Source organism: Etheostoma spectabile, chromosome 23 (assembly GCF_008692095.1).
Source record: "Etheostoma spectabile isolate EspeVRDwgs_2016 chromosome 23, UIUC_Espe_1.0, whole genome shotgun sequence".
NCBI lineage: Eukaryota > Metazoa > Chordata > Actinopteri > Perciformes > Percidae > Etheostoma > Etheostoma spectabile.
This window is the reverse complement of record NC_045755.1, coordinates 11,660,332-11,687,467: the sequence shown is the minus strand read 5'-3', so window position 1 is coordinate 11,687,467 and position 27,136 is coordinate 11,660,332. Positions and strand designations below refer to the sequence as shown.

The window sequence follows — 27,136 nt, the reverse complement described above, 5'->3', positions numbered from 1 at the left end:
AGCTAGATTCTCTAGAGCTGCATTCTCAGTCAGAGTGTGTGAGTGTGTGTGTGTGTGTGCGTGCGTGTCTGAGTGTATACCTGCATGCATTTGGTGTCTCATTATTTTGACAGACAGAAAGACACTCCATACACACTCACAGTACACATACTCACACACAAACCCATGCGTATCTGTATTTAACAGCTTTCGTAGAAATTTCCTCAGGTGTGAAAATCGTGTTATATTTGGAAATGGAAAATCGGAGAGCAGTGAGAAGTGAAGAAAAAGTTCAAAATAGATGTGTTCCTGTCTCTCTCTCTTAATCTCAGTGCCTCATTCTTACTGTACATCTCTTTTTTTATGTTTTGCTTCCGTCTGTCTCTCTCTGCTTGTTAACGTCACAGTAAAGTATGATAAATCCTGAGCTCTGCTATAGCCTGCTGTATCTTTTAGACATTCTCGATAACATAAAACAGACAGAAAGATCTAAAATAACTATCACTTCTAAAAATAGCATTTACAATAAAGTAAGACCACAGTATTAAAAAAAATGTCAAAAAAATAAAAAGATTCTTGTTAAGCTATATTAATTTATATAAGAGGAAATGATTTTTGTCTGTTTATTGTAGATTGTCAATGAATGATGATTACCGATTGTAGGTTAAAGGTCATATTGTTTTAAGTCACTTCTGTATCACTGAATGCCAAGTGGATGGATGGATGGATGGATGGATGGATAGATAGATGAATGGATGGATGGATGTATGGATCCATCCTCTATCCTTCTCTTTTCCTTGTTTCTCTGTCTTGTCATTCTTTCGCTGATTTCTTTGTCTTCCTCTTTACATTTGTTTCTTGCTGCTTCTGCGTAAATGAGTTTGGCTATCTCATCGAGGGTCTCATTTGCCTTCTGAACTCAAGGGGATATTCAAAAGCTGGCTTGTCGTGGGTGCACACACACATGCTGTACTGTTCCCACATTTGGCTTGACTTCTGTACTTGTACGAGTGTGTATTCAGTAGGCCTTGATCTAGCATTTGAACGCGTATCTATTTATATACTACTCAATCAGAAAATGCAATGTAAACACAACACGAAAAACTTTCTAAACACCTCTGTTACATGCAAATATGGACCACTGTAAAAACAGTACAGTTGCTTCGTATTCCGTGTCTTGAGCAGGGACACTATAGCAGCATCATTCAGTTGACATATTATTTCCTGACTACTTATAATGCCATTGTGCAGGTTTGCATAAACGTATGTATCAGACAATACTGTCCCATTTTGTAGATTGAAGCATGAGACATTCAGTTTATGAGTACCACAGTTGACTTAAGCTGCTATTTTATGCAACAGAGCTGATGAGTTTCTGTTAAGTGCAAAAAATAATAAATGCTTATGGCCATAAGCAGCTAAAAAAGACTGTGGTCCCATTTCCGACCACTGGGTGTCAGTGTTTGTCTGAACGTAATCCAGGCTGCATATAAATAAACCTAATACGCACTTATTGACAGAGAAACAGACTGCAGACAGAAAAAGAGAAGAAGAAAGAGAGATAAGTGGGTAAATAAAAGACGGAAAGAGAAAGCAGGGAAATAATAAAGGATATAGAGAGATATTTAACATGGAGGAGGCAGTAGAGAGGAAGCAGTGACGGATAAGAATGAGGGAGAAAAGATGGGGGAGGTGAAAAAATGAAAAAAGACATAATACACCAGACAGAGTAAAGGACAAAGAGGGCAGAGATGAGAGAAAATAAGGTGAAAAGACTAAAAAAATGATTGGAGAAGAGGCGACAGAAAGATAAATGGAGACAAGATAAGTGAGAGGAAAAGGGAAGGAGAGAGCAGATGAGAAATAAAGAGAGGTAGGGTAGGAGATAGAGGAAAAATGACAGAGAAAAGGAGCTACAGTATACAGAAGAGCTTTTATCATGACTGATTTATACTTTCATTTGACCCCCTGTATTTAATCTCCTTCAGCTTTTGCCTATATCTCCTAACATCAATGCAAATAATTTACATCCAGACATTCTTACTTAATAGTTTACTTACTGTCTACTTTATTTTGTGCTATTGATAATTAGTAGATGTACGTAGTCTGTCAAAGCTTATCAGTGGTCTGGATATAAATTTGTGATATGTTTTTATTTAAATCAATGCATATTGACCAGGAAATGCTTCATCATCATTGTCATAATCACAATCATCATAAGAACACAACACGCCATACATTTCCGGGCAGTTTAGTCTTTGAAGCCCTCAGTCATCTTGGCTGCTGCAGTTTTACATAACAAACTAGAATGTATTATTCTTTACACACACAGGCAATAGGAACAGGTATCAGCTAGCTAAGATACTTAGCTACCAACAACACAAGACCTGCAGACCAGGAGGTGAGAGGACAACGTTTCTAGATTTATAGACAGAGTTTAGCCATTGCTTTATTTTTCTTAAAGTTACTGCCCCAGAGTCCCTGTAAATTCATGGCTATATTTACACTTGTCATTTAAATCCCTTTTAAAACATAATTTCGCTACATTTTCCTGAATATGCAAATTATCAGTCATCATTGAGGTGTCCATTGATGCTTAAGTTTGTTCAGACTTAATTTGCATGCAGGATCAAATAATTCTCCAGGTTTTTGTGCCTTTTGACTCAAGACCAGCTCAGTCTACAAAAAATATTATTTTTTTTTATGCAACTATTCTAGGATCTCATTGCTGATGCAAAGAGGGGTGTAATGTTTATATATTCATGTAAGGGGGGGGGGTGGGGAGGTCAAGGTGCTGGATTAGAGTGTGTTTTTGATCTGATCTGTTGTCCTATCTCATAAAAGGCCTAAGCCTTAAAATTGTTATTATATAACCAGGACCATAACCTTTTAATAACAATTCCCACATTGTTTAGTGGACATACTGTATCTTAACAACCTAACCACAGATGTTTGGATATTATAAAACTAACCAATTAACAAGGGTTGGAACCCAACATCTGGTATATCTGCCAGCATGTTTCTCCATAGATACTAATGCTGTTTGTTATATCAAATAAGTTGCATAATAAAAATGTATTCGTCTGAGACAAAGTTGGTCATAAAGCACTAAATAAAAAAACAGTAAAACCATAAGATTACCTGTAGCCAACATGGCTGTAGGCTGTATACTCTCAATGGCCAAACTCTTTCTATGCCTCTTGCAGAAACTTTATCAACTACTGAACTCAAATAAATGAACACGACAAATAAACAAACATTACAGAGATATCAAAACCAAAAACATAAGTCATTTACACAACAAAAGACATACATAATGAATTGATACAGAAAACCATGAACAGTTACGTCATAAAACATTTGGTGGGGATCGCTGGGCCAACACACCGTATTAGAGACTAATATAATAATATTTATCAGCATCATAACCCAGGTATAAGATAACACACTATTAATATAGGTTTATATCCAGCCAATTAAAAATCAAGGGTGAACGATAGTTCTACTGTAGGGGAGCAATATGCAATGAAAGCTTTTTGAGATAATTTTACTGCAGACACAACAGTCCTACTCTGCTATCCATAAAATGTGAAAATGTACGTACATATTTTAGGGTGTGAATAAGGGTACTTTTGAAAACGCCATGTAAAGCAAACACACTAACCCTTTTTGTTAATGCACTGAGAAACAGTGGCAAACAGATTCCTCTTGAATAAGTGATGATTACTAAGTTTATAACAGAACGACTCTTTGGCGATGACAGAATGTTAATGCTAAGATGAGACACCTTCCACTGCATATTGCTGACCTTTGAGGAAAAACATACAGGCAACAATACGGGAGAAGGGATGGACAAAAAGGAAAGAAAGGAGGCGGGTTGTCTTTAAGGAAGTGTAAAATACTTTCCATAAATAGAACTGGATGGAAAGATGGATGTAGAGATAAAAGGACGGGGAGGGGGGGAATAGCAGCGTCTTTTTGTTTAATCCTTTATTCGTTATAATGCTTCTGGGCAAATCGTTCATTTTTAAAAGAAAGAGGGGGAAGGGAGGAACGAGAGGGATGGGGAAGGGAATCTGATTAGGGAAATAAAGTGCAGGAGTCTGAATATTGTAGTCCTTAGATGACATGTTGTAGTCCTTGCCAGAATACAGGGTTCTCTGAGATAGTGCTTCCATGCCATAGTAGCAAACATTCACCTCTGAGGGGTGAAATCAGTCTGAAAATGAGCTGAACAAAAGGATAAATCTTGTCAAGCAAAGTCAGTGGTCCTTTAATTCCCAATATCTTCATTAAAACCATTTTCAGATTTTTCTGAACCAGCCTAGAAGCGTAGTCCAAGGTATACCAGAAAAATAGTTTGTCCGCCATTATACAGCAAGAGGCTTTTCATCTGTTCAGATACTGATCATAATAATTTAACAAGCATCAAGTAAGCAAGTACTCCAAGTTAATTGCAGTTAAAATGGTTTGTTACACTTTGAAATGATTGAATCTTATGCACAGCTCCAGTCTATGACACCTGGAGGATGTTATTGGTCCAGAGAAGATCCAGAAAGAAACAGATGTGTTTGAAAGTTCTAGCCTTCCATGAATGATCATTTTGTCAATCCAAATGGTTTCCTGTTCCGTATGAAACATCCCTAACAAGTCTCAGGAGACACGAGACTCGATTAACATATAATTTGTATGTATGCCCAGTATTCTCTCTGCAACAAAGTGCTAGAGAGGTGTTGACTACATAAATGACATCTCTTTGTGTTTATCCATTAAGCTTCCCTAATTACCCCAAGATTTCCAACACTGGTAGTTTCTTTGGGACTTGGAGGTCCAAGGGAACGTCAGAGGAACACTAGGCCAGATGAGGGTCAAGGGATCTGGGTTGGAGTCCTGGTTTTTGGAGGAACTACTGGCATTGGAGAGGATGAGGAGGAGAAAGATGCAAACCACACTAGAGCTAATACTACAGCTGTGAATATTGGTCCAATCAACACCATATTGTAAATCCCTGAAAATTTGATCCAGTTTTACTAACAATGACCAACATACACCAGGAGTGTCTTGTAACAGCTTATGATATGTTTCATACTGGAGAGAGTACCAACTCATTTTTCTCTCAGCTAATTTAATAAGGAATTCAGCAGCAGCCAAGACCTGCAGTGTTGTAAGTGGTGAAAGGCGATTTGGAGGGATAATTTGTAACAAATACAGCAGTTAGAATGGCTCCAAATGTGAGAGAGAATCAAGGAACAGATAAGGTGTATGTATGCGAGGTGTTAGAGAGTGGGACAGAGGAAGAAGGTTAAAAATAGAAATGGGGCAAAGAAAGGAAAACAAAGTGGGAGAAAGGTGTCAGTTTGAGAATCAAAGGGAGAGATACCATAACTGAACTGTGTGCATAAAACAAGCTCTTCCATCTCTCTCCTCTTCGAGCCCTTTTTGATTTTCACCCCTTCCAACCTTTACCCTTTGACATGGCAACAGCCCCCCCCCCCCATCCCATCACTCCTCTAGGCCACAGATGAGATCTGTTTCTCTTCCCTATCCTCCCCATCTGCATCTCCGTCTCCATCTCCCATCAGCGGCTGCCTCTTCTTCAGCTCTCTCTGATACTTGGCCATCAGCGAGGCGTAGATGCAGCCGTAACACGCGGCTGCAACCATCATGATGCAAACAATGCCGCACACCACGCCAGCAATCACAACTGTGCCGATGGCGCGGCGCACGCTCACAGGTCGGTAACGGGCACGGACACAATCCGGAGATGCCTCTCCGCCCCCGCCACCTCCTCCTCCTCCTCCTCCTCCACCTCCCGTGTTTGGAGAGGAGTCATGACCAGTGTTGCTGTTGTCAGAAATTGGGGTTGCCCCACTGGGGTTAAGAGCGTTTCTGCTGCACGGAGGAACGCCTCCTTGTCCAGAACGGGAACCCTCACCTCCACCCCCATTCTCATCTTCAAGTTGGAGGCAGTAGTTGAACATTTCCACCGGAACGCCACGAATGTCTCGCCCACGCAGATCCTTTGGTAGCGTGCACTCCACCGCGTCCACCTTCCCCCCTGAAGGAGAGCGAAAGAGGTGCAGAGACAGTAGGACAGGGATAGGTCATTCATAAAATGTCTTGTGCCTGTAAAGCACTACCAATTAACTGAGAGAGGGGAAAAGATAGAGAGTGGGGTGGTTGTGCAAACACTAGGATGAGTCATACATCACTTAACACACACACAGAGTTTGCGGTGCCCTCTACACTAAGTTGGAGATAGCCTCAAATAAGCGCTTCTATAATTCATGAGATGACATGCCTAGCTTTAGCAGAGCTCTGTGTGGAAGAAAAAAATATCTGACTCACTAATTCCCACAGGCGGCAGGAGGGTGGGGGATCTACTTTGTTATCATCACGTGCTGCATTTGTCTCCACATAGTATTTGCCTCCAGATTGAGTGTTAGAAAGCTATTGATAGTCACCCTCGCCGTCAGATACGTAAAGCAACAGAAACCATAAGATAAAGGCGGAGGAAAACAGAAAGAACGAGCAAGTGGTATTTAGCCAGATGCTTTTATCTCAGCATGCGACAAAAGAATCTCCTCTGCAAACAGAGCTCGCTCTCCAAATCTCTCCAGACATCCCAGGCGTGTGTACTTGAAGTGGTTTGCAGGAGATAGAAGTCAACACAGACTGCTGTCACCGAAACATTTCACACTTGTTCGGTGCTTTGTCTTACTTTCTGCAACATATTGTGCAATATCTACCCTTTTAACAGCTACTGACATGCTTTCATGTTTAACAACGAAATGCCTCCTTGTAATTCTTCTCTGCCGCTCTGGTGATTATTAAATGATCATGTCCGCCGTGTGTCAGTTTTTGTCTGACTTGTACTGAAGCTGAGCAGGAGAGTAGGGCCCGGCAAAGCAGAAGAGAGTAAAATGAAGCAAAGAGAAGAATGGAGCAGAAAAGAGAAGAGATGCTTCATTAGCGGGGCAGCTGAGGCCCGAGGCGCTGAGGTGAATGTAGATTTTTACACATGAATAGAGAGCAGAGAGCAGCTGTGGGTTATCTGCTGTATTAACAGCCTGCAGAGACACGTGGGTAACACACACAGTACACATGTCATATCCCCTAATTGAAATCCGACTTCTGTAACATAAATCAAACATCTACCTCTGTACAGCAGCCACTCCATCCAGTGTTTAAAATCGCGGAGGTTGCAGTCACATTCCCATGGGTTGTGTCCCAGTTCCAAGTGTCGTAGGTTGGCAAGCGGCTCAAACGCTGCCCTCTCCAAACCATGAAGCCTGTTTCCCGCTAGAGACAGCCACCTATGAAATAAGAATAACACTCATTTACTCTATTAACTCATGACAACTTTACCGTTGTGGCACTGATTTTAAAAGCAGGCAGCTAATACATTGAAGGCCCTATTTTAACAATCTAAGTGCACGGCGTGAGCGCCTGGCGCAGCTGCGTTTGAAGCATGTCCGAATACAAATTTGCTAATTTGAAGGCAGAAAAAATGGTCCGTGGTTCAAAAGGGCTGTACGTGTATGTGTGTGTATGGGCGTAACATGCAACAACCAATCAGAATGTCTCCCATTCCCTTTAAAAGCAAAGCGCGTTTATACCTTGGTGCATTGTTAATATGATGGCAGATTTGTACCAAAATATTTTTATTTGTAATATTTTGCATGTTTGTGTGATGCCGATCTTCTGTGTGTGTGTGTGTGTGTGTGTGTGTGTGTGTGTGTGTATATATGTAACAAGCACGCCAAGAATTCAACTGAACACATCTCCCTGTAAGACTAGCACGACCATGGGCGCAGGTGCATTTGCTATTCAAATGACGTGGGTAGGAAATTGACGTATCGGGCTTTGTGCCCGCTGTGTCGGGTGCAAGATAGGGCCCTCAGTGTACAACCACTACTGGGCACTACTTATCTTATGTTGAATTCAATTGTAATTGTATATTGTGTTATGATGTGCAAGTTGTAATTACTCACATAAGAAGTATTTCATTACATTAAAACGTTTGTTTGAAGTAAAGCACAGACCTTTGAAATGTTGGTGGATGGTAATAGTGTTCATAATGTTAACAATGTGATCTAACACTAGTGTTACTCTGGGGATCTGTAATAGCAGATTAATTGTTTTTAGGTGTTGGTTTCTACCTGAGGCTCTGCAGCTCATCCAGTAGTCCCAGAGGAACAGATGACAGGCCATTCAGGGATAAATCCAGACTCTGAAGACCCCCCAAACCCTGTAGAAACATCAAAACAAGCTCTGTTTAGTCATCTTTGCTCATACACTATGGTATTAAGTGTGCACTTTCCCCCAAACTCATAAATAAAATTATTAGCTTCTTTCACTATTTCCAAAGGGCACAGCTCATCCCTTGATGGGCTAATCTTGTTACATTTCAGATCCCAAGTGAAGTCGTGACACAAGCTTACCCTGCAGACTGCTTTGGTTCAGATAAAAGTGGATGAAAGTGTTGAGCAAACAGTTTATTACTAATTTACTACCTGGACAGGATCCCAGTCATGTATATCTGCTTAGGTTGGCGCTCCTCCTAAACGGAGCCTGTCGAGCCTCGCCCAGGAGTTGAAACAATGTTTTAGTAGTGATAGCAACTTCTCTCTTCATTCACATGCTGGAGTGTTTTGGTGGATTGAATAATTTGGTGCTATATCTCACACTGTGCATGACTGTATACAATTTAGCGCAATGTTCTGTATTATTCTCAGTATGAATAAGGCATTTTCTTGTCGTGTCAGTGAGATGTATTATATATGGTGTTATGTAATCTACAGTGCCTACCTGAAAGAGGTCTCTGTCCATTACAGTTAGTGAGTTGTTGTGCAGAGTCAGTCTTGTCAGGTTGGACATGTCTCTGAATAATCCAGCTGGTAAATTATCCAGGTAGTTGTTAGAGAGGTCCAGCTCCTAGAATACACAAAAAATACAATTTCACTTACATATACACCTTTGCATTTAACACGCCACATGTCTGATGCACTTATTGAAAATGACTTTGACATGAAAATTACATTTTATATTAAACCTTAAACTGGCACTCACATCAAGTGCTGTTTTAGGATACGTGTAAAAATCTCCATACGCTAGATGACCAATGTAACAATCCGTCAGAATGGAAAACCCACTCTTTACAGCAGATAGCTCAGCAGTGTGGAAGTAAATTGTTTTTCAGTTCACCTAATTATGGAGTTGTACATTAAGCATTAACAGTATCTGATTTGTATCTGATGTGCTGAATAACAAACCATAACAGTATTTAAGATTGGGAATAAACAGCAGCCAGCGGCTGTGACTTATGAGCAGCAGTTACCCAGCCTTTTTTTTAACAATCCATCATTTTTCGTTATTAAATTTTCCAATATTTCCAAAATTCCAATATTTCTAATAATGACTTTCCCTGCCAAACCCTTGAAAAAGAAAAAAAAAAGATCACTTATTGTCCTGGTGAAAACACTGCACATGGCATAGTAAACAACAATACAAGATGTTCAACTTCTTGGAGAAGAAAAATTCCACTGACAACAATAAAAAAAAAGAAAAATGGCTGCAAACCTCCAGAGAGGAGAGGTTAGCGAAGGCAGAGGCTCCCAGCGAGGAAAACTTGTTGTTGGCTAGCAGGAGAGAGCGGCTCCATGGAGGCAGGAGGTGAAGGGGCGGCAGAGAGGAGAGACCCCGGCCCCCGCAGTCCACCACCAGGCTGTCGGAGTCGCAGAGACAGGGAGGCGGGCAGGCAGAGGCTGCGGGTAGCAGCGTCGCCATGAGGCAGAGGACACAGATGAAGACTTGAAGACAAGAAAAAAGACAAATAAGAGAAAACAAACATTGTTATTGTTTCAGTGAATTATCTTTTCATTGTGGAAACCAATCAGGAGGATGTGTACAGAGGACTGCAGAGAAAGTAAATAAATAAGCGGACCCATAAAAAGGAATGAATTGAAGGATGGCGTGAGTGGATTAAAGTGGAAATGATTGTTAGAAACCAGGACTATAGCTTTTACAGAAGCTATTACAGTTGTCTACACACATGCAAAAAAGAGATTAGTTCTACATATTTGTCTAATTTGTCTAATTATTTTTAAAAAAAAGAAGGTAATTTTGTCTCAAGCCTATTCTGGTTAGTATGTCCAAGGCAGCAGTCTATTCACAAAGACATCGCTTTAAAAAACAAGCTCTACTTTGTTTGTTTCATGTTTGTATTTTTGAGTGTGTCTGGTTTTGTCTTTTTATTTGTCTTTCTGTGTGTGTGTTAATTGCATCTCACAGCAGTGTGAGTGACACTCGTGAGTAAAATCCCTTCTGTTTTAATTTGTTTTTGACTTATTGTGTGTTCAGACTGTAGTCATTTCACTATCATACCGTCTCTTTCTTTCTCACTGTTCCTTTATCATTCGCTTTCTAGTTTTTGTGTTGTTGTTTTTTTGCTCCCTTTATGTCTAGTTTTGCATCAGTTCAGGCCGTTCATTAATTTCTTTTCATATTCATTTCTTTCCCTGTCTGTCTGTCTGTCTGTCTGTCTGTCTGTCTGTCTGTATTTGCATCCGTCTGTTTCTCTTTTCACTCTGTAATTCTCTCTCGCCCACTTTACTCTCTATCTTTCTCATTCTCTTTCACTTCAAGTCTCTCGGCACTGCCCTGTATTCCCTCAGTGTCTCGTTACAGTGAATGACTTTGTTTCCGTCCAATGGCTTATCAGCACGACTTATGCTTTATCTCTCTGTGTATGCGTGGGCATATGCTTGTGTGTGCGTGCGTGCGTGTGTGTGTGTGTGTGTGTTAAGCACCAACAAAGCGTGATATTAAGAAAACTACTCTGTCTAAACTCTAGACACAGCACTTTCTTACTTCCTGACAAGACAGTTTGCTTCAACAGCAGATTTCATCACTTGCATCATCTGCATATTATTAGCATCAATTTCTCAGCGTGCCATTGCCTTTTGTCACACTATGTGTCACCCGCTCCATGTTGTATTTTCTCTCTCCGTTAGTCCATCTGTTTTTTCTCTAAATTTGCTCTCTTTCTCGTTTTCTCTCTCTCTTTCTTTTCACTCCTTTTCACCACATTGGCCGTCTGACTCTAAGAATGATGAAACTCTGTGAAATAGCCCTTTACTGGTCACTCCACATTCTGATATGTTAAAATTGTCGTAAAAATCCGACGATATGAGTGATTGCATCATGAAAGTCGTTTCATTCTTCTAAAGTAAGGCTTTTCCTTTGGTCTCTTATCTTACTACTAATAAAATATGAGACTAGTAATGGTGCAATGAGAAAGAGAGGATGCTTTAAACATCCCATTAAAATCATTTTTATTCCCTTTAAACTGGTCATAAATAGACTTCAAGTGAGAACAGACAGTGAACTTAATTAATCATAAATGATGAGTAATGCTGAATGATTTGAGAAAATGATGTAGTAGTTGAATTTTTATCACCTCTTTAAGCTCATCAAAATATTGTTGAAGGGACAGTTTGACATTTTGGGAAATACCTTTGGGAAATATACTCAGCAGCCGCTTAGCTTAGCTTAGCTTAGCGTAAAGACTGGAGGCATGGAGAAACTGACGAGCACACGGGGGATGTCAGACTCCAGGAAGTTCAACACATAACTCCCCTAAAGCCTCATGTGGTTTTCACACTTAGATTTTTGTACGGATTAAAGAAACATGCTAAAATGTTTAAACAAGTGCGCTTAAAGAGTGCTGTTTGGTTTAGTTGTTTTTTTTTACCTCTTGACAGAGCCAGGCTAGCTGTTTCTCCCTGTTTTCAGTCTTTATGCTAAGCTAAGCTAACTGGCTGTTGGCTGTAGCTTGATGTTTATTGTCCATACAGGTGAGTTGCATCAATCTTCTCAACTAACTGAACTAACTTCTAAATGAATAGGTGCATCTCCCAAATTGTATAACAACTGCTTTAATTATGTCATGTGATCTCTGAGTTAAAATCAATGCAAATGAAAGTACAGTGAGAATTGCAAAAGCAGCATTTCTTTACAACTGGGATTTAGATGTAAAACAAATAATTGGAACACACAGTTCAATTTTATCTTTCACTTGCATCTCAACTCCTCAAGGTAATGATGTCCATCTTTTTTTTTAACAGCAAATGTGCAAACACAAAACGTCACAATTCAGAGCTTAGTTTGATTATATTTATCTCAATAATCTTTGTTACTTGAAAGGTTTCATGGAGATTAGAAATGGTATTGCATAACACATTGTACAGTTGTGTGAAAACACATTGACAATGATCTAGAAATAGCGTCTTTTATCAGACAGCTTTTACCTGGCAGTTGACACAGAACACGACCTCCCATAACCAGGACACTGCCCCGTTTTACATTCCAAACCAGAAAGGGTCAGAAAGTAAAGACTGTGGCCTTGTAAGATAGATCAGTGTGTCACTTCTCCCTTCCTGTTCCTGTATGTGTTATCCTCTCTGCTCCATCCGGCAGTATAATCCTAATCTCTGGGAAAATTAACGTCACTTCATAAATGGATTGGATGGAACAGATTTTGAAATATCCTGAAGTGTCCTGTGCCATTGTACTTTGTGGTGGAAATGCTTCAGAGGGCCAATCTTCACTGCGGCAGCTCAGTAGGAATCTAGAAGGATTTTGCTGCACAGTGGCTGTGAATTTCCTAGAACAGGTTTGAAAAGATACAGTAGTGCGGATGATTTGTAAGGACAATGTAGTTCAGAGGTAGAAGTACTGTTATATAACTGAGAGCGAGAGTGAAAGAGAGCCGGGAAGAGAGAGGAACTCTGTATACTTTGCTGCTTCTCCCTCATATCATTTCATATTATATATAAGTTATTCTTTTTACTCTTTCATTCATTCCTCCTCACCACAACCTCTCCTCTCCTTTTTTTTTTTTACTGTACATTATAACTCCCCCTCACCCCCTCCCACCCTTCCTCAGTGCTGGAGCCTATCTTCCAACATTTATGGGGGGTTTTAACCACACTCATGGAGGAGGTAGTTGTTGTTGTTTTGGCTTATTTTAGCTGCTCCAAATCCTCTCTGTTGCTGCGCTCCACGCAGCCAAACCAGAAGGAAAACATTCAGCCACAGTCAGAGAAAGATTGGGAGGTTCAGTCCAAATAAGTCTTAAGTGGTTCTGTGCAGTTTAATTCAGTACGAACAGACTTAAGACTGAATCTTTTATAAGAATTCCCAAACACATACCGTAAAAGTGCTGACATTTAGGGCAAATGTAGGCTGGCAATGCTTTCAGCAATGGGAAACAAACTGAGACACGACATTAAAATGCAACACCATGTTCCTGTTTGATTGAAGACTTCTGAGGTAACTCTTAAGAGCAGTATTACCCAGTAGACTCCCAACACCCCCAAGTAGTTGTCAACTTTCTTTTAGTTGGCATGGTAGCTGGCACACCCATCTATAGTGTGTGCACGATTGTGTTTGAAGTTGTGAAAGGGTTCAAATAACACAGGTTGTAGGTAATGTTTGAATTGGGATAATAATTGTCTGTAAGTGTATGTTTGCAAGTTCATGTGTATGAATGAGTGTCATGCTGTGTGCATTCACTTGGGTGTCATGTTGTACTTTCTGCCTATTTAGTTTCTCTATCTGTACAAAGTTGCAGGATGGTGGTACACACACACACACACACACACAGACACACAGACACACACAAACACACACACACACACGCACACACACACACACACACACACACACACACACACACACACACACACACACACACACATCTACACACATCTTTTTTCTACTGCCATTTATTTTTTTGTGTTTGTCACCTTCATAAGCATATGAAGAGTCACATGACTCCTGTAAATGTGGGGATGTTTGACAGTGTCTCCTAGGCAACACTGTTTGATAACTCTGGGGCCTCAGCTGTTTGTAAGTTTATATCCAGGGGCCCCTGGGTGACACTGGATCCAGCTATGATGTCATCACCGCAGGCACCTTTGTTACTGAGCCCAGTTGCATGTTACCTAGGGGCCAAGCTGTTTTCCATTGACTCGCTGCTATCTTATTTCTGTAACAACCAGCTGCCCTCCATGCAACAGAGTGCCTGTATTTCTTACTCTAGCTCTTTAGGTTTTACATGGTCCTCTGGGCAGGAGTCTCACTTAAGGAGTTTAGCTTTAACTCCTGTGACTCCCAATATAAGCTACATTACCTGATACAACATTACAGTATGCCTTCACCTGCATGTAGTTAACAACCCTGAATCTCCTCAGTTGGAATATTAGGGCCAGTATCATTCAAAATGTTTTCAATACGATAAAGCATGATAAAAATAGGCCAATGTGTATCAACTGTACACTGATTGGTCTTCCTCAAATCAACTAGTGCCTTCAGTAGGACCAATAATGGGGGCATATTGTTGACAACATTTTATTATTTTGTATGCATGGTAGTCACACGTAAATTTTGGCTGCAAGGATCCAGGTTTTTTTAAAGGGATGATCTAAAACTTTGAAGATATTTGTGTCAGCAGTCATAACAGGCATGATGGATATGTGATAATGCCTTCACCTAACAGAGAAGTATCTTAAATATTATTATTCGTCATATCGGATGTGTAACCTACCATCTGTAATATCTCTACACACTGTGTATCCTGTCTTTCTACAGCAACAGTGTCTGTGTAATTTGTCAGAGGCTGTTACATGTCTGATCTCCACCGTAACCTGAGTCCTCATTTAGTTAGCAGATGGAAAATAGCCAGCCAGTGTGTGGTTACAAAGTGTGCGTGTGCTCGCCTCACATTTTTCATGTATGTGTGGATCTCTTTATACACTATACTGTCTACCATCTAACTCTATGCATGGCTTTTCTGTGTAAGGCTTAGAAAAATATATAAAAGAATACACTCGTACACATATTGTATAATATCAAGGTCCCAGCTGTGTCACCGTATTATTTCAACATTGACATGGTAATGCTGTGTTACCATAGCAACCGAGTGCTATAGACGTTGGTAAAACAAAAAGAGGAGACATAAGGAGGGAGAATTTTGTGGTTCATCATTTAACCCACATTATTTTTTTCTTTTGCGCACAAAACCTTTCTGCCTGACTCTTGGGCACTTAAATACTTACTCACACACAGGAAGTCATAGTCACACACACACACACACACACACACACACACACACACACACACACACACCATTCACTGACACATGCATACATAAGTTGAGGATAAGCAGGAACAGGGTGGAAGGATTTAGGCTGTACTCCTGCTGACAGTGTGAAGAGGAGAGTTTGTATTAGTCCTCCAAAATCTTGTTTTTTATACTTTATTTATTACCCCCTATGGCCTATGGTTTACTTCCAGTGTTTCTCTTTATTTCTGTCTTTCTCCCCTTTTTGTTTACTCTTGTCCCTCTCTCATCCTCCGTTTCTCTCCCACCTACTATATCTCTTTGCCTTCCCTTGTCTATTTCTTCTGGGATGAATTCTGCATCGGTAAGACAGAATCATTATTTTGACTTGGAGGGTGAGTGGGTAAAATGTAGGCTGATCTGCCTATCTAATTCATGCTATCTGTATCAATTTGTTGTGACACGCACACACACACAAAAGAATGGCCCATGGGAGAGTGTGACATGCATTGACATTGTTTTTGTGATAGTGCCTATTAATTAGCAGGAGTGACAGGAAAGACAAAGAAGGGGAGATATTATCAGTATAGCATACTTTGAGGCCAGTTTCAGCAAATCCACGTCTACATATTTCACTGCCACACCATCTATTTGATGGATGTGGCATTGCTTTCTACTGACCACTCAACTGGGCCTCAGTCCAAGGCTGACTACATTCAGAATTTGGACAGAAAATAAAGGATGCTTGGCTTCTGATTTGTCACATCCGCATCAGTGTGACTAGAATAGAATAGATTCTGCCTTGGATGTGTGACAAGTCGTAATGTATGCCCACTTGTTCCTGAGAAGGGATGGATAGACAGATGGTATTGATACAAAGCGAGCATGCACATACACACACAATATTGTTAGAGATAGTTGTCATGTTGTGGTTTTATTGTCATTGTTTCGTGAGTTTTTAGTCGGTTATTTGTTTGCTGATAGATACCTAGACAGACAGACAAACAAACAGACAGACAGACAGACAGACAGATAGAAATAGTAGCTCAAATTCTAATATTTTACTTGATTGTATACTACGTGAGATCTCTTATCATGCTAATTGGATGCCCTTTTCATAGGCGTGTGGAGTGTTCACAAAGACAAATCGAACATATCTCTAATGGCTATATTATTTGGGACCATTATCCGCCATTTTCTATGATTGCTTGGTAAGTAAAGTACTGTTTCTCCTCAGAAATGGGCCCTTTTCTTGCCACTGTCGCCTCAAATGCTTGCTCTTGGGGGGCATGCTGGGACTAGATAAATTATAGAGTGTGGTCTAGACCTACTCTATCTTTAAAGTGTTCTGAAATAACTTCTGTTATGATTTGACACTATAAATACAATTGAATAGCATTATTTTGGTATTACTTGACAAGTGCTAAACTGTTTGTGGTGCAGAGGATGATCCAGATTTATCCCATCCATGTCCTTTGAAAGTGGGCCAATACTATGTATTTGTGTGTTTCATATGGCACATTCCTGTTGTACCTGCACCAAACTGTACTGTGATCAGAAGAGAAGGGAAAATAAATAATAATGTGCATGCAGGTTTCTGTAGGCATTGTGCCCAGCTGGGAACTAGTTCAAGGACACCCTAGCTGAAGCAATCTCCTAATTCCTACACTAGAAGCCAAGCTGATGTAATGTCACAGCAACAATAAACTATACCTTAATTCCTAAATGACAAACATTACAAGCTACTGCCACTAAGGAGGTCAGGGGTCAAAGCCACAGTACCTTATTAGAGGATAATATTTCTTATTCCTAGAAAGATCAATGTTATAAAACCACTGTAGGAGAGAGGACAAGAATACATGTTTGTAGTAGAAAATTAAAGAGTAGAATTCAAGTTGCCCCTTCAACTTGAAACCTTGTTGTTTTAAAGTTTACTCCTTGTGAGTAAATGTGATTCCTGAGTCTCAAAATAACTTTCTAAGTATATTAAAATGGCTCTTAATTACATACTTGAATTTGCCAGATGCTTTGGATTGTTTGCTAACAAGCTGTCATTCCAGTTTCTATAAGTACGTCTCATGTAACAATAAGGGATCAGGCTCCACTCCAAGAATAATGTCACACACACACACACACACACACCACACACACACACACACACACACACACACACACACACACACACACACACACACACACACACACACACACACACACACACACACACACACTGTCACACTGCTATAGCTTCATGCCAAACCCATCACCCAAGCAGGGTTGAAAAGGGCCAGCAGCTACTAACCACCCAGTAATGAATTTGGTTTGTTGATACCTTCTCACAGCTGACCAATGTCTTTAAAAAGTTCAAATCAAACTAGCTTGGACAAGTAATGTGTCCAATCAATTTAACAGCCAGATTAGCTGCTGCTGCAGGCAGACAGAAAGTTAGTTTTGACTGTATAGCTCTACTGTGGCTCTGTTCCAAACCGTATGCTGCTCCTTTAGTCACAGCCCTGTATTACAGCTGCATTATGCTACAACCTCAATCGCGACATTATGGCTTCATTACAAACCAAATGTTTTAACCTCAGTCATCGTATCCATTCAAAGCCAAACCCTCCCGTCCTTTCACCCTCTCTCTCCGTCACTTTCTCTGTCACTCTTTTGATTATGTGGTCAATTAATCTGCCGGCTTAATTTGGGACTGCAACAAGGTGCATAAGCACGCACAGTGGACCAGATAAGCTACAGTGTGTGTTTATGTGTGAATAGGAATGAATTCATGCCTGCTTGCATGCAAATGTGTGTTGTGTCAGATGAGACAGTTTGCTGGTATCGTGGAAGCCTGGAGGCACCATATGGCCTCTCCTCCTTCATCCTTTATTTTCCAAACTGTTTTTTCTCTTTCACTACACCTCTTTGATCTCATATCTCTGTTCCTCTCCCTTCCCCACTGTTTCTAGCTTTCTTATCACTTCCTCTTTCTCACTCTTTCTGTCACTCTTTTTCTGCCCTCTACTTTGCACTTTTTTTTTAAAGCTCTTTTATTCTTTTTCTGTGTTATTATGGCACTTTCAATCTTTTCTTTGCAGTTTGTGTACCACTTTTTATTTTCACAACCTGGCAAGTCAAACATTGTTAGTATTGATGGCATAGAAATTATCTCAAGTATCAGTTTTTATATTCCATCTCTCTCCCTTTGTTTTGGAAAATTGAATGAATGAAGAAAGCCTGAATTAAGATGAGAATCGTTCCTGCGAACTTGCACATATTTCCTGATTATAAAACCATCTACCAATTATAAAACCACTTGACTAACATGTATGCTTTCAGTGACAAAGACATTATGCAAAAATCTGAGATGGAAATACATATATTGATCATACGGCACAATTTCTTTTTTTTACTTTAAGCCACAACATTTTTATATTTGGCTTTGAAAACTCAAAAACACCCATGAACTGAGCTTTCTCCACCACCTTTCAGAAAAGTGATAACACTTTCTTTCTTATGTAGGTTACAACCTTTCATTATAGATTAATGGCCATTAATTGAACATATTGCCAACACTGGTGACACTACAGAATGCCAACACTCATTTTTCTTGTTGATCTTTTTTCTGTCCCTCTTAAGGCTTCCATGTTGATTTTTGCAACATTTGAAAAGTTTTCACTCACCAAAATACTAATTGGAAACTGATCTTTTGTATCCTCTGTCTGGCAAATTCTATTTCTAAATATACACAGCTTTAAAGGAAAGAGCCTTGATGATCTGAACTCCGTCCTTCTCTGTATTGGAATAACTGTTAAAATGACATATTTGTTGGCTCTGATTTGATGGGATGCCTTACCCCTTTGATCTCCTATCTTTCGGTCACTTGAGACGTGTGTGTGTGTGCGCGTGTGTGTGTGCGTGTGTGCGTGTGTGTGTGTGCGCGCGCGCGTGCGTGCGTGAGAGTGAGTGTATAATAGTCTGTGAAGACCTCAAAGAGTAATAGCAGAGATCAGAGAGCTTCCAAGCTTTATGAGAAAAATACAGAGACAGTGAAAAAACAAAAGAGAGAGCCAGAGAAAACACCTGTTTTGAAAATGCTTGGCCGCATTGATTATGCACATTTTGTGTCAAGGAAGAATTGAGCGAGTGAGAGAGACTGTTTTGGCAATATTGTGTTACCTTAATGCAAAGAACGTAATTGCATGGAAAAAACGATGACTAACGGATAACCTTTTAGATTCTTCCTAAAAGGCTTTAGCAATACTGTTAATGTTATATTTACAGTATGTTGAGAAGACCTAATGAAATACACTGAGAGGGAAACCGAGACTGATCATGCAGTTATATTGAACTGGATTTACTGCAAAGGTGGATGAAAGAATGAAGAAAAGGTAGAGGATAGGTGAAGAGAGAAAGGAAGAGGTATGAGGTGATGGAGATGGAGGGAGATCGGGCGGCCCAGAGGGAGGTGTATCTAACAATTTAGAGGTACTGTGTGGGTGTGTGGAGGGACTGACAGATAGTGTTGCCCTGTTATTTAGTGTCTCCCCTGTTACACAGAAGTTTGTGGAATACCTCTCCAACAGGAAGACAAAGATCCCCATTTTTATAGTCTCTTTTCTATTTAATATAAAGCCATTTATTTTCTACAGACATTGTGGCATGTGTGCACCTTTTTTTGTGTCAAGTTTTTGTCAGATGTATGACAAAAGAGAGAAACAATGCAAAAAGGAGCTCAATTCATGTTTGCCTATTAGCTGAGAAAGTGTCTGGAGTCTCTCGGAGAGCAAGATCCATCCACTCCACTGTCTAATCCATAACACGCAGCTGTCATAGCTGTTGCTATGCCACCCGACTTCCAACGGATTTTTGTTTTGACTGAGTGGTATAAAAGAGAGAGACTGTGGGGGGAGAAAAATTAGGGCTGTGGGCAGAAAATTAGAGGAAGAGGGAAGAAGAGACGTATATGTCTTTTTATACACATATATATACTGTATGGAAGTGAGATATTTAAGAAAAAGATGGCAACCAAGAACAGAAAAATTTGAGGGGAAAAAAGAGAGGACAGGAGAAGGGTGGAAAAAGGAATGGGAAGCAAAAAAGGTAAAATGCATAAAAAGAGTGACAAATAACCTGCAGGTCTCTCCCCATCATTCTTTTCCCATGTTGTTTTGTTTCCACAGACTGCTGGCTGTATGAATACATACAGTAATATGGCATTTCACTGGAGGACTTGGCACGTGGCCAAAGACAGCTCAAAGCCCTCACCCGCTGTGTGTGTGTGTGTGTGTGTGTGTGTGTGTGTGTGTGTGTGTGTGTGTGTGTGTGTGTGTGTGTGTGTGTGTGTGTGCGTGCGTGTGGGCATGTTAACATTAGCAGCTGTCGAAACAGACAGCGTTTTTCCTTTTGTGTGTGATTAGGAGTACAATAAATGGGAAAAAATAGAGCAGGAACTTGGAGTTGAGTAGGAACAGAACACTTTTTTCTTCTCTTCTTGACTGTTTTTCTTAACTCGCTCATCTTTTTCATCTGCTTTTGTCAACTCACCAGGTCTGGCCAGGTGGTGGGTGGTAGTGCTAGGTGAGGGCAGGACGATGCCCTCAGGGGGGTGGGTGTGGGGGAGCATGACACAGAGCTCTGCAGCCTTCCTCTGTCAGAGGGGCGGGGCTATGGGGGCGTCAAGCCACCATGCCTGCAGCCTCCACTAGGGCGGCGACTGCGGAAAGCTACACCAAAACACCTGAGGAGAGAGAAAAAAGATGAGTGAGACAGACAGACAGACAGACGGATGGATGAGGCAGTATCACATCATATTGTTATTGCACAGGACTACACCAACTAATGTGCACATGCACACATGTATACACACACCCGTATACACCAGCAGCCAAGAAGGCTAAAGCAGCAGTTGCTGTGTCTGTGTTTGCCAGAAGGCTTCCCTGCATATATTAAAAATTTATTTCTGTGCGTATGCACGTGTTTGCACCTATTCTACCTTTTGTGTGTACATGTACTGTATGTGTGCGTAAGTGAATGTGCGCAATCATTGCAAGCAACTCCCCCCCCCAACACCCGCCCCGGTATTTCATAGGCATAAATAATAAATGTGTGTGTCTTTGGCAATTTACACGATCAGTTTGCCTTTCCCACAGACAGACCCCCTACTGCTACTGTCTGGCACAGAGACTGACACACAGAAAAACAAAGGGAGCGTGACACACGCGGAGAGAGGGGAGGAAGAGAGAAGAGGGGAAAGGTAGAGAGGCAGGGAAAAGACATTAACTCATAAATGAGACATATGGAGGGAACAAAAAGTGTGAAAAAGGAAGAGAAAGATTTAATAAACTAAAATAGACATTGCATCTGTTTGTTTGTGTGACACTGCCAAAGTACCCTCGGGCAAGGCAGGAGACAGTGGAACGCTGCTATTATTTTGACCTCTTCGCTAAATAATAAAGGTAACACAGCAATAATAAACCTAAAGGGAATTCTGAGTGAACAGCAAGAATCATGTCACATCGAGAGTACATCTAGGTCCTGAAATGTGTTGGAGACGACGGTGTCAAACTGATTCCATAAATTATATTAGCTCTGAAATCTCTAAAGTCATTTATATGATCCACCTCAGCAAATCTGTTAAAAAATAATCAGAACACTTTTCCAATAAAGAAAATTAACTGTTCAAAACTGTTCACATCAAACTATTGGACCGCAAGTTTAATAAGACTGCTCTGTAGCAGTTCTATTGCATGTGATCGACTCCTCTGGAATGTCATGGAAAATTGCATTGCAATAGAAGCAAGTCTTACTATTGCATACAATAAAGTTGGTTGTATGGTTATAATATTTTTATCCCTGTTTTTAGTTGTCATTTTGTTTTCTGTACATGATGGATGATTTGTTGCAATTAGTTTGCTGTTATCATTGTGATAGATGGACCTTTATTATTATTGAGAAAAAGGCTGAGAAAAAAAAGACCCAGTCCAATTACAGCAGTGTAATGAAACAGATCCCACATGCTTTGAAAAAGATGAGTCTTCTTGTCACTGTTGAGTCATTACAGTAAAAATAGGTTTGCGAGTGGGAAATTACCCTGGGAGAAAGCTGGTTGGAACTACAATACAACATGGCTGATGTACGCAATTGACTCGCGCCCCAAGGGCCAATCAGTGTAATTTTGAAAGTGCTGGAGTGCTGCTGAGACATGCATCTTTTTTTTTCCTATTTTCCATCTTCAAAACCCAATCAGCAGTGTGTGAAATATTGCACTAATCAGATTAGGCTGTTGTTCCATGGTTAGCGGGTTAGTTTGTAGGGAAAACTTTGAAACACAAGCAGGCTTTTTCCTGCACTACTCAGTTTGCCATGAAGTTGAGTGGTGGTGAATGTGCATTTGTACGTGTGTTTACACTCATTTGTGGATGTGTGTGCACAGATTATGTAAATTAGCACTTGCATCACCTTAAACAGGCATGTTAAACAAAAAAGACTGAGAGTATTTGGAGGTTAAAGGAGATGTGTTAGGAACAATATAAAGAGGAAAACATGATAGATGGATTTAGATGAAGATAGACAGACAGTATACAGTAAATTCAACATTCTATGCATATGGTCAAGCAGACAGACAGTAGCTGCTGCCACTTGTAAAAGTAACACTCCTCAATCTGTTCAGTGTCAGTGAGTTATTTACAACTGGTACATGCTTTGGTGGAAACTGGAGGAGAGGAAAGGAGAAGAAAAGGAAATGGGGAAGAGGTGAAATAAGTGAGAGGGTGATGATGAGGAAAAGAAGTGTAGAAAAAAGACAGCAATGACAGGATACAAAGGAAATCTAGGCGAGGCAGGAAATATGGTTAGGTAAAAAAAATGCAATGGGTGAAGAGAGAGGACATTAAAATTCTCCTCCACAACCTCTGCAATGTTTTGGTGTGTGTGTGATTGTGTATGTGCACTCAGTGGCGCTATTTGTGTTATCATCATTGCTATTAGTACCTGCCAAACCCTGAACAAAATATAAAGCTCTTGCCTAATCCCTTTGCTCTCTCCCTTCTTTCTTTATATTCCCTCTGCATATTATGCCTCTTCTCCTCTCCGTCATCTCTTCATCTCTATCCTTTCACTTTCTTTATGACCTTCATCTGTCAATTTTCACTATTCCCTTCCCTCCTTCCCCTCTCTCATTCCATCTCTCCCTCTATGGCTCTTTCCTATCCTTGGCAAAGAAACAGAAGCATGTACCGAGGATATTCGGCAGATGGATTTCCTGCATGTGATTAAAGTAACATTAGCCAGGCTCTACTGGGAAATTTATGTTGTTCTTTTTAAATGAGCACATGAGCTTTATTTGATGAATTCTGAAGCACAGATGAGAAATTAAGGGAACTCAAGGAATTTGGGAAGATTCCTCTCTGTTCTCTAGCTGTACATGTTTTCCTTTTTCACTTTGCTCGGTGGTGTGATTTTATTTTAACAATCAAAATGGTAGCGCCACAGACCTGTTTTTTTTTAAAAGTGTAAAAGTATAGTGCATATATATGCTATAGGAGAAATTAATTAACAAAGTAACAGACCGCTCCATTGTAATTACCCTTTTTACTGATTTCCATTTTTTTGATACACTGCAGAACATCAAACAAAGCATTCTTTATACGTTGAGTTGAATGCTTTTTTTCCTTTTTTGTAGTTCATTCAACTAAATATTTCTGTGGCAATTTCAAGTTGTGTGAAACCAATCTTTAATCCCTGCTTAAGCTTTAAGACTGTATATGTTGCTTTGTTGTGCATATTGGCCATTTGTCATATTATTCATGGATTTATGTTGCTTATATCAGGTGTACTATAGCCAAATACATGTTTATTGCTCGCTTCTTATTGTTTTCTTAACCATTTTGGAAATGAATGGGAGTGGATGAAAAGAAATTGGCAGAAATAACATTTTATCAGTTAAAAATTAGAAAAATATAAATTATTTATGCACATGATGAAATGTGCCTACATTTCATGCGCATAATCATGCTGGAACTGTCACTTAAATGATGTATTGGAGGTGTCTCAGAAGGTCACCTCTGTAGTCACATGCTACTGTTCGCCCATCAGTTTCCATCACGGTAAACGGGTGGTCTAGAGGTAAGCCTGTCTGTCAGGCTATTCTCAGAAAGCTTTTTTTACCAATTCGACCTGGACACAGGGGCAGCCAAAATCCACACATGCACCCATGCACACATTCACACACGTGTAAATACTTGGGTGCTAAAGTGGCCTGCATGTTGGGGAGTCAAGTAACACCTCCTCCCCTTCTCTGGGCTCCTCTTCTCTCTACTCTCCTCTTTCCGTCCTATTTTTTCACTCTGTTTATTCCACTAACTGTTTCTTGTCCGCACATAAGCCGGATTTATACGCCGCATGGGGTTGCAGAGGCTTCGTGCAGAGCCTCCGACGTGCATTTCCTCAAAAATGTAACCACACATCTGGGGGGAGTGATAACAAGTAGAGACCACCAACTGGGTTTGGTCAACTTAGTCTGCTGATGTTTTGTCCCACAAGTTTATGATGCAGGAAGGGATTGTTGATAGTGAGGAAGTGAGATGAAGAACGGTTCAGCAGCAATGGCCCTTTTTTATTTATTCTTGACAAATGTATATTTTGTGATCTTGCAAATCTATTTCCAGTAAGCATCTCCACCGTGATCATCCCACTCTATCACAGTGTGAATAAAAGAATGTAAATATGATTACTGTAGGTACTGTATATGCTGATTTTGTGTCTCAGTCATCTAAAGTAGCTAAACTAATACTAGTATTTTGCGTTGGGTTTTACTGTATGAGTGTGAATTTGCATATGCGTGCACAGCTTTGCTCAATGTGCCCACTTCAGCTCTTTTTCAGAGTATTTCATCATTCTTGTGACCTGCCTACTTGGCTTGACTAATAGTTTTTAATCAACTTGGCTGGAATTCTGTCCAATTTGCCACCAAATTGAAATCCACCTGCACTCAAGAGGACGTCTATCCATGTGTAAAGGCAGGTGTGTGTGTGTGTGTGTGTGTGTGTGTGTGTGTGTGTGTGTGTGTGTGTGTGTGTGTGTGTGTGTGGCCCCAGAAAGAGTGACATCACAGCTGTAAACACACAGTCCAATTATTGACCTTCAGCTCTACCCGCACGCACGCACACATACACACACACCTAAGCACATGCCAATTGCTTGACAACACGTGTTGACAAGCAAAATATGTACAGATATATAATTACATATACATATGGGTATGCAGACACATATTGTACATACACACACATGTTGTAAGAGTATGCACGTGTCCATAAACACACACATTAAGTTCAAGTATACATGTTAATGCATAGCATGCAGGTCACACTTTGTCATACACAGTAGATGTGCATGATAACATATTGATGTCATCATGCACATCTACTGTGTATGACAAAGTGTGACCTGTGACATTGTATATTATAATTATTATTACTAGTTTACCAACATGTAAATGTGCATATTCAGTGTTCTAGTCTAATACCACACTCTTAAATTACAGTATGTGCTGCATACATTTTATTATTATAAACCTGAGAAAAATCCAGTATTTTGGAGTTTTGTTTTTTGTTTAAGCACATTCAGACTATCACCCAGACTATCAACACATGTCTGCTAGAAATGATAGGCATGTCAAAAACAGGGCTAGAGCCTACAAAGTTTTACAGCAGGTAAAAAAGTAGCACACTACACAGTGGGCATCAGACTGAGAATCAACGGGATACAATAAAATAGAACCAATGAAGGGTTTTAACTTGATTAAGATTACATAAGATACTGTGTAGTTTAAAGAAACAAGTAGACTGAAGGCAGCCAAATAAAACAATTACTGTGTCTATTCACATTAGACCTATACAAATAACTGTAATTTCTTTGAGCTACATTAGTTTGTCTATAAAGTTGTCTGCATGCTTAAAAAGGGGCAAATGACAAGATATTAATTGTGACATGACCATTACAAAATAAATGGCTATAAAACAATACGCCTAATTTATGGTAGGAATGGCTGTATAAAGATATTATTTATTCACGTTTAGTCAGCAAGACAGAGCTAGATAAAGTCTTTAATACACTTAAAGCTTTGGCATGGAATCGGGACCTGGGTGTGCAGTTTTCACTGGAATCCATGGGCTGCCATGTTTGAATACCTCATGCATTTAAAAAAAAAGAAAGATATCTACATGTGTGGTACATGTGATATGCTAAAACAATATCACAGAATATTTGCAGCATCTTAACCTTAGCTAGGCTGGATTTCAACAGATTATGCCTCAAGAGGTTTGGTAGCAGCAGCCAGAGTTACCATAAGACTTCTTATAGAATCAAGTGGCTTAAAATCAAGTGGAATGAAAAATAGCAATGTCCTATTCCGTTCCCTAACATCCATCATACTGTATGTTTAGACCAAACCATTTGCCCTGCAGAGCCATAAGTATCTTTACACCGTAATATTTCTTAAATGGTCTTAAATGGAATACTGCCGCCTGTTTTAATATGTACTTCTTTCATGTGTATCTGTAAAACATAAATAACAGAAAGAAATATGCCCATACTTGTGTGTGAATAAACCCCTGATGCTCTCACCTTCTCCCATTGCCCATTTCTGCAAGCTTTGCTCCAGAACCACAGCCCAAAAATCCCAGTGAATGTGCATGTTGTGTGTATCCAGGAAAAAAGGTAGGGCTGACATTTTCAGCATCCACTTCCTCACAGCATTTACCTTTGGCCCCATCAAAATAAAAAATAGTTTGCTGAAAAAAGGCAAGTCTGTCCCTGTCTGCACTCTACTTTGTGTGACATAGTACATCTTTAACCCAAGTCGTAAAATTTGATCAGCAGCAGTTACGTTGAAATGAAGTGTGTTTGGGTGTATGAGTGATGAGAAGAGAACTACACCACAAACAGACTTACCTTTTGACCAAATATCTCAGACTGCACCAGCCTTATAGCTTTCTCACAAGAGCCATCCTCAGCATAAATATCCTTAAATTA

The 27,136-nt window shown here is 40.1% G+C and overlaps 2 protein-coding genes across 6 annotated transcripts in view; one reads left to right on the top strand and one right to left on the bottom strand.

Annotated features, from left to right (window-relative positions):
- cacna2d4a (calcium channel, voltage-dependent, alpha 2/delta subunit 4a) overlaps window positions 1-27,136 on the top strand; it is an 82,414-nt gene that overhangs the window by 24,770 nt on the left and 30,508 nt on the right. The window lies entirely within an intron of this gene.
- Window positions 2,120-27,136, bottom strand: lrtm2a (leucine-rich repeats and transmembrane domains 2a). The gene is made up of 7 exons (XM_032504809.1): window positions 27,056-27,136; window positions 20,648-20,840; window positions 9,562-9,791; window positions 8,791-8,916; window positions 8,142-8,230; window positions 7,138-7,295; window positions 2,120-6,037 (listed from the first exon to the last, which is right to left on the bottom strand). The coding sequence occupies exons 2-7, from the start codon at window positions 20,724-20,726 to the stop codon at window positions 5,490-5,492; spliced, it is 1,230 nt and encodes a 409-aa protein (XP_032360700.1). The 5' UTR covers window positions 20,727-20,840; window positions 27,056-27,136; the 3' UTR covers window positions 2,120-5,489.